At 48.1% G+C, this 14,003-nt stretch overlaps 1 protein-coding gene across 1 annotated transcript in view; it reads left to right on the forward strand.

Annotated features, from left to right (window-relative positions):
• The window catches only part of BOK (BCL2 family apoptosis regulator BOK), a 657,860-nt gene extending 644,190 nt beyond the window's left edge, over positions 1-13,670 (forward strand). Inside the window, exon 4 of the mRNA XM_069618118.1 lies at positions 11,510-13,670. Within this exon, the coding sequence (XP_069474219.1) occupies positions 11,510-11,635 (126 nt within the window). The 3' untranslated portion in view covers positions 11,636-13,670. The remainder of the gene's footprint in view (positions 1-11,509) is intronic.
• The last annotated feature ends 333 nt before the right edge of the window (positions 13,671-14,003 follow it).

A 14,003-nucleotide genomic window follows, 5' to 3' on the forward strand; every position in this document is an offset into this window, starting at 1 on the left:
CAAGCATGGAGCAGTGCGGGCCATAGGCCCCGCACTAACGATATTACAGCCAATCAGGCCGTGGGTGCTGGCCGGGAGGCGGGAGGAGGGTGGAAGGGGTAAGTGGGAGCAGGGAACGGTATCGAGGGGTTCAAAGGGTTATGGGGGACCATCAGGGTCCGAAAATGACTGAGCAAATAGGCCAAGGGGGCCGCATGTTTCAGGACACTCACCTGCTGCACCGTGGTGGAAGAATGCAAGCATGGAGCAGTGCGGGCCATAGGCCTCCGCACCAACGATATTACAGCCAATCAGGTCACGGGTGCTGGCTGGGAGGCGGGAGGAGGGTGGAAGGGGGAAGTGGGAGCGGGGAACGGTATCGAGGGGGCTCAAGGGGCATGGGGGACCATCAGGGGCCGAAAATGCCTGAGCGATTGGGCTAAGGGGGCCGCATGTTTCAGGACACTCACCTGCTGCACCGTGGTGGAAGAATGCAAGCACGGAGCAGTGCGGGCCATAGGCCTCCGCACCAACGATATTGCAGCCAATCAGGTCGCGGGTGCTGGCAGTGAAGCGGGAGGAGGGTGGAAGGAGGAAGTGGCAGCGGGGAACGGTATCGAGGAGGCTCAAGGAGCATGGGGGACCATCAGGGGCCAAAAATGACTGAGCAAACAGGCCAAGGTGGCCGCATGTTTCAGGACACTCACCTGCTGCACCGTGGTGGAAGAATGCAAGCATAGAACAGTGCGGGCCATAGGCCCCGCACCAACGATATTTCATCCAATCAGGTCACGGGTACTGGCCGGGAAGCTGGAAGAGGGTGGAAGGGAGAAGTGGGAGTGGGGAACGGTATCAAGGGGCTCAAAGGGGCATGGGGGACCATCAGGGGCAAAAATGACTGAGCAAACAGGTAAGGGGGCCGCATGTTTCAGGACACTCACCTGCTGCACCGTGGTGGAAGAATGCAAGCATGGAGCAGTGCGGGCCATAGGCCCCGCACTAACGATATTTCAGCCAATCAGGTCACGGGTACTGGCCGGGAAGCTGGAAGAGGGTGGAAGGGAGAAGTGGGAGTGGGGAACGGTATCAAGGGGCTCAAAGGGGCATGGGGGACCATCAGGGGCAAAAATGACTGAGCAAACAGGTAAGGGGGCCGCATGTTTCAGGACACTCACCTGCTGCACCGTGGTGGAAGAATGCAAGCATGGAGCAGTGCGGGCCATAGGCCCCGCACTAACGATATTTCAGCCAATCAGGTCACGGGTGCTGGCCGGGAGGTGGGAGGAGGGTGGAAGGGGCAAGTGGGAGCGGGGAAAGGTATCGAGGGGCTCAAAGGGTTATGGGGGACCATCAGGGGCTGAAAATGACTGAGCAAACAGGCCAAGGGGGCCGCATGTTTCAGGACACTCACCTGCTGCACCGTGGTGGAAGAATGCAAGCATGGAGCAGTGCGGGCCATAGGCCCGCACCAACGATATTTCAGCCAATCAGGTCACAGGTGATGGCTGGGAGGCGGGAGGCGGGTGGAAGGGGGATGTGGGAGCGGGGAATGGTATCGAGAGGCTCAAAGGAGCATGGGGGACCATCAGGGGCAGAAAATGACTGAGCAAACAGGCAGGGGGCCGCATGTTTCAGGGCACTCACCTGCTGCACCGTGGTGGAAGAATGCAAGCACGGAGCAGTGCGGGCCATAGGCTTCCGCACCAATGATATTACATCCAATCAGGTCGCAGGTGCTGGCCGGGAGGCGGGAGGAGGGTGGAATGGGGAAGTGGGAGCGGGGAATGGTATCGAGGGGGCTCAAGCGGCATGGGGGACCATCAGGGGCTGAGAATGACTGAGCAAACAGGCAAAGGGGGCCGCATGTTTCAGGACACTCACCTGCTGCACCGTGGTGGAAGAATGCAAGCATGGAGCAGTGTGGACCATAGACCTCCGCACCAACGATATTTCAGCCAATCAGGTCACGGGGCTGGTCGGGAGGCGGGTGGAAGGGGAGGTGGGAGCGGGGAACGGTATCGAGGGGCTCAAAGGGGAATGGGGGACCATCAGTGGCCGAAAAGGACTGAGCAAACAGGCCAAGGGGGCCGCATGTTTCAGGACACTCACCTGCTGTACCGTGGTGGAAGAATGCAAGCATGGAGCAGTGCGGGCCATAGGCCTCCGCACCAACGATATTGCAGCCAATCAGGTCACGGGTACTGGCCGGGAAGCTGGAAGAGGGTGGAAGGGAGAAGTGGGAGTGGGGAACGGTATCAAGGGGCTCAAAGGGGCATGGGGGACCATCAGGGGCCGAAAATGACCGAGCAAACAGGTAAGGGGGCCGCATGTTTCAGGACACTCACCTGCTGCACCGTGGTGGAAGAATGCAAGCATGGAGCAGTGCGGGTCATAGGCCCGCACCAATGATATTTCAGCCAATCAGGTCACGGGTGCTGGCTGGGAGGCGGGAGGAGGGTGGAAGGGGGATGTGGGAGCGGGGAATGGTGTCGAGAGGCTCAAAGGGGCATGGGGGACCATCAGGGGCAGAAAATGACTGAGCAAACAGGCAGGGGGCCGCATGTTTCAGACACTCACCTGCTGCACCGTGGTGGAAGAATGCAAGCACGGAGCAGTGCGGGCCATAGGCTACCGCACCAATGATATTACATCCAATCAGGTCGCAGGTGCTGGCCGGGAGGCGGGAGGAGGGTGGAATGGGGAAGTGGGAGCGGGGAATGGTATCGAGGGGGCTCAAGCGGCATGGGGGACCATCAGGGGCTGAGAATGACTGAGCAAACAGGCAAAGGGGGCCGCATGTTTCAGGACACTCACCTGCTGCACCGTGGTGGAAGAATGCAAGCATGGAGCAGTGCGGACCATAGACCTCCGCACCAACGATATTTCAGCCAATCAGGTCAAGTGTGCTGGCCGGGAGGAGAGTGGAAGTGGGATGTGGGACCGGGGAACGGTATCGACGGGGTTCAAGGGGCACGGGGGACCATCAAGGGCCGAAAATGACTGAGCAAACAGGCCAAGGGGGCTGCATGTTTCAGGACACTCACCTGCTGCACCGTGGTGGAAGAATGCAAGCATGGAGCAGTGCGGGCCATAGGCCTCCGCACCAACGATATTTCAGCCAATCAGGTCACGGGGCTGGCCGGGAGGCGGGTGGAAGGGGAGGTGGGAGCGGGGAACGGTATCGAGGGGCTCAAAGGGGAATGGGGGACCATCAGTGGCCGAAAAGGACTGAGCAAACAGGCCAAGGGGGCCGCATGTTTCAGGACACTCACCTGCTGCACCGTGGTGGAAGAATGCAGCACGGAGCAGTGCGGGCCATAGGCCCCCACACCAACGATATTTCAGCCAATCAGGTCGCGGGTGCTGGCCGGGAGGCGGGAGGAGGGTGGAAGGGGGAAGTGGGAGCGGGGAACAGTATCGAGAGGCTCAAAGATACATGGAGGACCATCAGGGGCCGAAAATGACTGAGCAAACAGGCAAGGGGGCCGCATGTTTCAGGACACTCACCTGCTGCAACGTGGTGGAAAAATGCAAACACGGAGCAGTGCGGGACATAGGCCTACGCACCAACGATATAACAGCCAATGAGGTCGCGGGTGCTGGCCGGGAGGCGAGAGGAGGGAGGAAGGGGGAAGTGGGAGCGGAGAACGGTTTCAAGGGGGCTCAAGGGGCATGGGGGACCATCAGGGGCCGAAAATGACTGAGCAAAAAGGCCAAGGGGGCCGTATGTTTCAGGAAACTCACCTGCTGCACCATGGTGGAAGAATGCAAGCATGGAACAGTGCGGGCCATAGGCCTCCGCACCAACGATATTACAGCCAATCAGGTCACGGGTGCTGGCCAGGAGGCAGGAGGAGGGTGGAAGAGGGAAGTGGGAGCGGGGAACGGTATCGAGGCGGCTCAAGGGGCATGGGGGACTATCAGGGGCCGAAAATGACTGAGCAAACAGGCCAAGGGGGCTGCATGTTTCAGGACACTCACCTGCTGCACCGTGGTGGAAGAATGCAAGCATGGAGCAGTGCGGGCCATAGGCCTCCGCACCAACGATATTTCAGCCAATCAGGTTGCGGGTGCTGGCCGGGAGGAGAGTGGAAGGGGGAAGTGGGAGCGGGGAACGGTATCGAGGGGCTCAAAGGGGCATGGGGGTACATCAGGGGCCGAACATGACTGAACAAACAGGCCAAGGGGGCCGCATGTTTCAGGACACTCACCTGCTGCACTGTGGTGGAAGAAACCTATGATGTAAATGGTCATAACTTTTAGATAAAAGTTCTCTGACCATTAATCAGGTGGCTGAAGGGATCCTTATGTTTAACACTGCTTTCTCTGCTCAATATATTGATGCCACAGGGGAAGCTTTTCAGGTGAAGGTTCTTTTGTTGGCCCTGTAGGAGCCGAAAGAGTATTTTTCGTGTGTGGCCGAAAAATCTTTTTAAAGGGTGTTTCTAAGATTGATAAAAGGTATCCCCAATTATCCCACTAAAATACGAATTAGAGTGATGTCTACAGAGAAAGGTGCACATATAAATGCGTTGGCTTAATTCAGTGGTCATCCTCTTTGGAGAATATATTTGAGAAGTTCTGGCCATGCATTGAGCACACTGTCTACCATGATTCAGATATGTGAAAGGTTGTTTTGTGAGGGTGAACATAGGACATAGCTCTTGTGGAAGTAGCACTCATTTACTGCAGCAAGTTAACAAGTCATGACAGAAGCTTGTGGGCACTATCCAGGGGTAGCCTTTTTTTGACTAAGCAAGGCAGACCTTAAAGCCAGGTAGAGAAGACTATGGGCCTAATTCATAGAACATTTTCCAATGGGGGTTTACCATTATAAAACGCTTCTGTGAATTAGGCCCTGTAATAGATCATAATTGAGGTTCACTGCCCAGTTCTTGCTCTTACAACTTCGATTGGGTCCTTTGGAATTACTAGGATTGAACTGTAGATGTGAAATGGGTGTTGAGGAGGTCCTCTATGCACATCGACCACTATATCTGGAAGGATAGCTCAGGGGCAAGGTGTTTGGCTTGGTAGCAAGGCAACACATAGCAACACAGGTTTGAATCCCGGGCTGGAGCTTAGAAACTGATCCCCAATATTAAGTGTGTGATGAAATAACTATTATAATGATAATATCCCATGAGAATGGTGCATCTTTTCCTTTGTTTTCCACATTATAAGGAATTGCATGATGAGTGGCTAAAGGCAATCTTTGTAAAGGCAGCAATGTTTTAATGGCAGAGGTCTTGCTATGATTTGCCAAATGTAACTAGTGACCACAAAGATATGAGTAGTAGTAGTCAAGTATTTTTGGAAGGCAGAAAAGCAGTTCACCTGCAGTTCAGACCCGCGTTTGCAGAAAATAGCACTGCCCTATAAGACAAAGACAATTTCCGGGAGATAAAGGCTTGCATTGGGACTATTTTGCATTTCCACAATGCTTTGTTTATGTGGCTCTGAAATGAAAGTGCACTTTCACTAATGGCTGTTGGGTGGCACTGTGGCAGGTGTGACTTAGCTCTACTTTCACAGTGTAGTTGGAATGTTTTTTTCAAACCTTTTCAAATCCACCATAACTTTTCTGGTGTTTGCTACACAAGCCAGGATTATTCTAAATTAATGAATGTGTCAAAAAATTATTCTAGCATTTGTTTCATTATATGTGAAATATGCCATATTGTTTTGTAAGAACGTTTGCCATTGACAACAAAGTTGTAGATGATGATGAATGTATTTGCAGTTTTCAATCAGCACTTCAATATGTTCTCATGCAGTATGGAGTTGTAATACTGCCTTCAAGGGCCCATTCAATTAAAGATTGTAATATATGCATAATTCAGATTTTCCACACGTTGGTTACAGAAAGTCATAATTCTATGAAAGACACAGAGGCGAAGGATTATGCTTCTCAATTCTTTACTCAAACTCGAGCAGCATTAATCAACAACTTTGCATCATCAAAAAATAAACACATTCAAAACTACATTTCCCATGAAGTTTCTTGTATGTGAGTTTCATTCTTTTGATGTCCACGAAATAACAAAACACCTGATTCCTTCCACCAATCATCACCTACAATATCCTGTATCCTCTTCAACACTCTTGAGTCCTTCCTCTTTCTTTGTCTGTGTCAAACTTTAAGTCAACCTTGCGTCCCAACCGTTAAACACTGTTGCATCCCATGAACCATGACTTCATGAACCATTTGATGTATTCTCCGCCATAGAACCTGAAACACAAACCATATTTCAGACTAGTGTCCCCAGGGTGGGTAATCGACATGAAAACTTTTCCATATGCTTTTGACACAATATCTACTTTTTATAACATTTTCTTCACAGAAAGAAGTACATTCATATTTTACAATCTCGATTACTGGGTGGGATAATCCTTTGCCTCTGTGTCTTTAATAGAATTATGACTTTCTGTAACGAATGTGTGGAAAATCTGAATTCTATGTCAAGACAAGGAGGCTCGTATTATGCTTGTATAAAGCTAACTTATCACCAACGTAGCTATTCCTTTCACTGGCTTAAAATAAAAGGTTTTAAATGTCGATTCATTCGACCAGTCTGCTGCCTTCATAATGTCTTCTAATCTGGCTCCTGATAGGAAAGCCTTCGAGGCTATTGCTCCTCTCACTGAGTGAGCCCCGTATGAATCTGTGTCTACTCCAGCCTGTGTCATCACCCATCTAATCCATCTTGCTAACGTGGCCGTCGCTACTGCCCCAAACAGCTTCCTTAGGGCTATGAGTAACTGGTTTACCCCTGGGGGTCTCCTTCCCCTGGTCATAGACTCATATTCTGAAATGCATCTCACTGAACATAATTTTGGTTGTCCTGGCAATGCCTGATATGAAATTGATCTCATCCATGTCTTATTTCTCCTCAGTATATCAAAGGTAACGCCCTGATGAGATAATGACTTCCTATCAATCTCTAAAGCCTTTACATCTGAGACCCTCTTGCATGACAGTAAACATAATAACATAGTCAACTTGGCTGATAAAGTCCTCCTAGATAGTTCATCATTGTCTGGCATTGATAAAAAACATCTTCAAGAGTTTGTCTATATCCCATAGGTGATCATATTTGGAGGTCTAATTATTCTCACCCCTTTCAACAGTTTGCAAACTAAAGGATGTTCCGCCATGGCTAACCCATTCAATTCTTCGGTGTCCTTTAATTAACTACCTGTACATCTGTTCTCGAGGGATGTATGTCCCTTGCCACACACCAACTGTGTCAACCTGACCAGGATGTTCTATATGCCTTCTTGGTCCCAGGTGCCCAAGCCTCGTCAATAATCTGTTCAGCCTCTTCCAATAATCCAGGCCTAAACCAGGCTCTCCTGAAATTGCCCATGCAATGTAGCTGAGGCTGCCTGACTTCACTAGAGGGTGTCCTTTCCCTGTGGGATCTCTCACTATGGAATCTTATCTCGGCAGTGCGTTAGGATTGTCGTAAGTCATCTCCAGCACGTCTGGGAACTATGCTTGACCCCTCCAATCCGGCGTAATCAGTATCATGGATACATGCGGTCTCCTCGCCTGCGCTAGAGTCCTCGCAATCATCAAGAAGGGAGGGAATGCATATTCTTTGCCCGTACCCCACTGTTGTAGGAAAGCGCCTATCGCTTCCCCCTCCGGGTCCGGTCTCTAGCTGAAAAACCAAGCAAGTTGCTTGTTCAGCCTCGATGCAAAGAGGACTGTCCTGCATGGACCCCATCTCTCCATCAATTCCTGGAAGACCTTCTTGTCCAGCTTCCAGTCGCTGGCATCCCTAAAGAATCTGGAGTTCCAGTCTGCTATCTCATTCTGACTTATTGGTAAGTATTCAGCCGTCACTGATGTCCCTCTCTGTAGGTACAAGTGCCAAAATTCCTTCACTAGCACCGCAAGCATCCTCGATTTCGTGCCTCCCAGTCTGTTTATATAACGAACTGCTGACACGTTGCCCATCGTGCTCTCTCCTGTGTCCAGAATTTTACTGCAAAGGATCCTGCTAGAAGCTTCAAGCAGTTTATGCAGAGATTTTATTTGTCTTCTGATCATCTGCCCCCTGTCAACAGATCTCCACATCTGGCTCCCCATCCCCATCTGCTAGCATCGGACTCTATCACTACGTCCGGGGATGAGCCAAAAGTTGCCCTTCCATTCCAGGCATCCATGTGCTGCAACCACCATTGCAGTATTTCTTTTGCCTCTATAAACAGGGGTATCCTTTGCTCGTATGATGCTCCCCACCTGAGGTGCTGGATTTTCAGCCTCCGAAGGGCCCATGTAATGTGGGGCTCCCGGGAATATTGCCTGTATTGATGACACTAGGCGTCCCACTATTCTCGCTAGTTCCCTCAGAGATATCGTCGCTACTGATAATCTGTTTCCAAATCTCTTTCTTTATGTCATTCACCTTGCTCAGAGGAAGGTTTAACGTTCCCTGAACTGTGTCTAATCTGAAACCCCGAAATTCCATTCTCTGTACTGGCTGCATACACGACTTCTCCCAGTTTATTAAAAAACCCAGTTGTTGTAACAGCTCTATCGTAAGATCTGTTTTATCCCTGATCAGCGTTTTATCCTGGCACATTATACAAACGTCGTCCAGATATATGATTATCCTGATCCCTCTCTCCCCGAGGAAAGTCACTACCGGCTTCATTACTTTTGTGAAACACCAAGGTGCTAATGCTAGCCCGAATGGTAAGCAGGTGAATTCCCAAACTTGTCCCTGCCAACAAAACCTCAGGAACCTTTGTTGTTCTGCTGCCATGGGTATGGTTAGATAACCGTCCTTGAGATCTATTCTCGCAAGTCAGTCCCCTTGTTGTAAAATATCTCGCAGCAAGGGTATGCCCTCCATTTTGAAGTGTCTGTAAACTACGAACGTATTCAGTTCTCTTGAATTTATTATCAGCCTTGTCTTGTGATGGCCTCTCACTAAAAATATGTTGCTTATGAAGCTGTCCCTTGTTTATCTTACTAGTCCTATAGCATCTTTCTGTGCTAATTCTCTTATCTCTGTGTTTAGTAATTCTTCGTCTGCTGTGCTGAGCCTTAATAATTTCGGCCATCTTTCTTGATTTGGTGTGTCTATTCAATCTATGTGGAAACCCTGTACAGTGTCTAAAACCCAAGCATCTGATGAAATCCATCTCCATTTCTCTACACATTTCGCTACTCTCCCCCCTACTGCAGGACTATGGATTTGGATTTCTTGCGCTTGCGCATTTCTCCTCACCTGTGTTAGGCTGCTGTTGACTTCCGGTGTGTCTCCACCCTCGCCCTCTGCCTCTTCCTCTCGAAGGGAAGAATGGATTTGGCTTTCTTTCATCTTGTTTCCATTGGTATCTGTCCCCTTGGAACCTGTTATTATTGAAACAGCTGGCGGAGCGGCTCCTATCGCTTGCAGCCCTGTCAAAAACACATCTGCCAAATAGCCTCTTCAGAGAGGCTTGTCCGTGTCAATCGCCACGTAGGAGTTGGCTTATTGTGTTTATAGAGGCATCCCCAAATAGCTTCCCTTTTGCTGTAGCTGCTGCCTCCGAGGTGGCCAACTGGCTCAATTTTTACTAGAATTGACCTTCTCCTTTCTTCCATAATCGCACTGTTGGCATTTCCTAATAAGCAGATAGTTCTCTGGGCCCAACCCGATAATATATTTGGGTCGATAAGCTCGTTTTTACCTTTTGCCTCTTCTGCCAATTCCATAATCTTTGTAAGTGGTCCAATCACATCTAGCATCTTATCTTGATACGATCGCCAGGATCTGTCCAAACCTTTCTTCATGTCCTTCACATACCTTCCCATGAACGTGACCATGCGGTCATCAATGTCCGGAGTTTCTGCGATCCATTTTGGCAGGTGCATCCTTGGGCTCTCGGCCCTCAGTTTGTTTCTGACTTCCTTGGCCAGCTGTGTTCTTAACCTTTTTTTTATGTTAGCCGCAATCTTGGACGGTGGTTTCCATTCTGAGTACCTTGGGTGAATGAGTGCATCTGGATCAAACTCGTCTCCTTCCCCCTCTTTGTCCTCGGTTTGCTTTTTCTTAGGAGCTCTATCTTCTTCTTCCAAAGATATCACCTCTACCTCTTCTGATGATGGGCTATCCCACTCATCCTCTTCATACCCCTCTGAGCTATCAGAGGTATCATCACGCCATTTCTGTTGTTTTCTTTTTCGGCTTGTAGGCTTGCTTTTGCCCTTACTCTTTCTCGGCTTTACAGGATTTTTTCCTTCCCCCTTTATCCTTTCCTGTACCCCTTATCCCCTTCAGCTCCTCTATTCCTCTGGAGAAATTGAGCCACTCCTTCATGACTGCCAGATGTTGGGAACTGTGCCCTAAGGATTGACTCAGTGTGTGATGCAGAATCTCTCCCATGCCAGGGTGCAATCTTTTCTGGCTCACTTTCGCACTGCTTTCCTCGCTTGAGCTGGACATGAAAAGATATAGGGGACAGTAATGCCACTGTATGCAAATCCAGGTGTCTTGGGCCTGTACCCATCTTAAAAGGGCAGATAATATCTCTTAATTTGCGTGATGCAAAGCTCCTTTTCTGCTTCAAAAGGGCTGTGGTGCTGTATTTGGCCACAAGGTGGCACTATTGTAGCGTTAATTCGCTCTTTACCAGGTCCAACAAGACCTACTTATCACCCTGCACGCTCCTTTGCGTCGCCTTGAGATCTTCCTTTGATCTATTACACTCTGCTAAATCTAATCTCTTTCCACTCTTCGCTCCAGCTATTTCGGCTAACTCTCCTCCTACAGGAAGTAATTGACGAGTCACCGTTGTGCTCCTCAAACTTCAGTGACAGCAGTGTCCTCTATCATTCACGCATTCGCCGGAACCCATCGCGTTCGAATTCCTTTCTTATTCCTAAACTTGCGGATATGCTCTGACAACCTTGTTAACACGCTGCACGCGCTGTCGCATATATCACGTTATCTTAACCTTATACAAACAAGCCACTGTAAATATCAATTGACAATAACATAACGCTAGGTACTTAACTGACTGCCCGAGCAGCAAAGAAAGAGGAAGGACTCGGGAGTGTTGAAGAGGATAAAGGACATTGTAGGTGATGATTGGTGGAATCACATGTTTTGATTTTTCATGGACATCAAAAGAATGAAACTCACATCAAAAGACTTCATGGGAAATGTCGTTATTAATGTGTTTATTTTTTATGATGTAAAGTTGTTTGATTAATGCTGCTCCAGTTCATAATACGAGCCTCTGTGTCTTGACATAGAATTAACCACTGAACTATCATTAATACTGCGCTAGATCATTATGCAGAACAATCCAATTTTCTACCATCGAAAATAGTCTGCACCTGCAATGGAGTTCGAGGAACTAGCTACTGAAAATTAACACTAGGTTGAATGCTTTTTCCAGAAAGAAGTTCTGATTTTTTCCAGAAAGTCATGTGTAGTGAAAGGTGTGAAGGAATGAAGGACAATACAATTTGAACTCGAATCTGCCATTGTTTCTCTTCTAAAATATATTCTGCTTTCTTCCTCAGACGGACATCACCAAATGCGTGGTAAACACGGAGCCCCAACGGCACTTCCATTGGCTTGTCTCCATCGTTTGCAACTTTGGACGCATCCTGAAGAGCATGTTCTTTTTCGTGATTCGCGAGAGATAAGCCACAACCTTTCATCTCCATCAGAGGCACCTACCAAACTGGAAGCATATCATCAGAAAGCAAAGGTTGACCTTTCCTCCACCTGAAGTAATCCCAGGTCATTTCAGAAGTGCATACAGATGTTCTATTGATCGCTGAGGCGTTCAGTGCACAGACAATATACCACCTTCAAGCAACGCTGGACAATACTGAAATACTATAAACATTGAGAATCGCCTTAGAACAGGAACCTGCAGAACTGGCATTGGCTGTGCTTTCGTCAAATACCTGATTCCTCTATTTTCTCAAAAGAACAACCCTACTCTAGCAAAATCTGGATGGAGGGAAAACTTAATTTAGCTTAGAGGAAAATGGCATATGGGAATGGGTTATTATCCCACAACCTTCTGTCTGTGGCAAAACATTTTGGGGGTCCTATAGGGGTGTGAACAGAGAGGGGCTGCTTCAAGAAGCAGGAAGTGGGGGAGCTTGGCAATATGATGGGACACGAAAGAATCAATCCTGGTGTCACAGGGGTGTCTCCCATGAGAAGGTAATTCAAAAATGGACAGGGTTCAGAGGATGGGTTCACAATGAAAGACTCAGAATGAACTGCTGTCAACGAAACCAAAACATTGTGCACGGAACACACCGCCCCTTTCAGGGCCATAGATGAGTGGCGCATTGCGCCTGGGGTACAGCGCAGGGAGCAGAGAGCTCAGGAACAACAAAATCATTTACCATGGACTGAGGGTCGCAGAAACATGACCCTGGTCTGGGAAAATGTGCTTACGTTTATATTCAAATACAACCTTTAAAATGATCTGACATCCTTAAAGGGTCCCAATTAAAATAATTCATACTAAATCAACCCTGTTCAGAGGATTCATCAGATTTGGGAGTTAGTGACTGGTTAAGGGTTGTTTCAGTTTGGTGAAGGTTGATGAGGCTGCTCCCAGTTAGGATTGATAACAGGGTCAGAATGGTTCCTCGCATGGGTGCTGGTGATTGGTTCAGGGCTATTGCTCCTGGTGTGTGAGTTGTTGTTAGGTGCTAATTCAGATATAGAGGCAGGCAATTGGTTTGGGGCTTCCATCCTGGATTTGGACATTCTTGATTGGGGCCTTTTCGCCATTGTCTTGAAATTTAACATCAGTATGCTTTCTCTACAAAGCAAATAGCTGCTGCTGATTCATCTAATGCAAACATTGGCAAAGCCACCAATTTTAACTTTTGTGTAGGCCCAGGATAGGCATTTGCCAGACCTGGCAATAAGGTGGCAACAGCTGAACAATGGTCCAATTACCTGGCATAAGATTGCAGTACCTGGCAAATGCTTATCTGATACCTATGTAGTCGACAAAACGGTTTACTTTGCCAATTATTGTTTTTAACAGGATATCAGTGCAAGGAACAGAAACAAATAAAGTAGCCAAAGGCACACTTGGTTAAGACATTTATAGTACACTAATAGTGTGTTTACAGCTTCAATTAGTCAAACTGCTTAGAAATAACACTGGAATGCCCAATTTTGATGTTACTGATTGAAAGAGCTGCCTCAAAGAGATCCCAGGAGGATGTGTTTTGGACAGGATGGGCAGGTAGTGGGTGAATATGGTCCAATGAATTAGCATGACAATGGGTCGTCAATGCGTGGTTAAATAACTCCACAACACCGCTGTTTGTTCTTCCTCTCATGTAATTTCCCTCCTAATTGTATTCCAATGCAATAATGTAGGCTTCTATGTGGCACTGAAGCACTGACTATTAGCCAAAACTAAAAATGGACATGTTTTTCCTAAAGTCAAATACACTTCACTATCAAAGATCAGCTAATCAACACCGTTTCTAGATAAGGTGACTGCTTTGCCATACTATGATAAGGGAGAGCTGTAAAAGAACAGAGGGCAGCACACATGGCGAATTGTGTTTAGAAGGCATGCAGCCAACAGGGCACAGTCATCTCCACCTAACCAAATGACAGCACAAATATTAGCAGTGGTTGCATGCACTATTGTTCGAATACGAAGTGTATATAAACATAGAATGTAATGTGTCCATTCATTGAGCTCTTTGTGTTATGTGTAACGGCTGGCATACCTTTCAATTGTTCAGGATTATACAAATGAAAGGTTGTCTCCACATACTGTTGACCGACGACTTTACATAAAGTCTGAATTTCACAACAGATATAGCCACTGTTTCCAGATAGTCCCTTCCACAACGGCCACATAATCTGTCTTTCCCTTACTTTCAATTACTCTGAAAGTGGCAGAGCAGTATATAAACCATAAACGCTGCTACCACCATAGAAAAAATCTGGATCTGAGACAACTACCAGGTATTTCATTCATTGGGAGTGGCCGACCTCCAGACTGTTTACTAGAGG

This window comes from Ambystoma mexicanum, chromosome 10 (genome assembly GCF_040938575.1).
Source record: "Ambystoma mexicanum isolate Mex_15411 chromosome 10, UKY_AmexF1_1, whole genome shotgun sequence".
NCBI classification, from domain to species: domain Eukaryota; kingdom Metazoa; phylum Chordata; class Amphibia; order Caudata; family Ambystomatidae; genus Ambystoma; species Ambystoma mexicanum.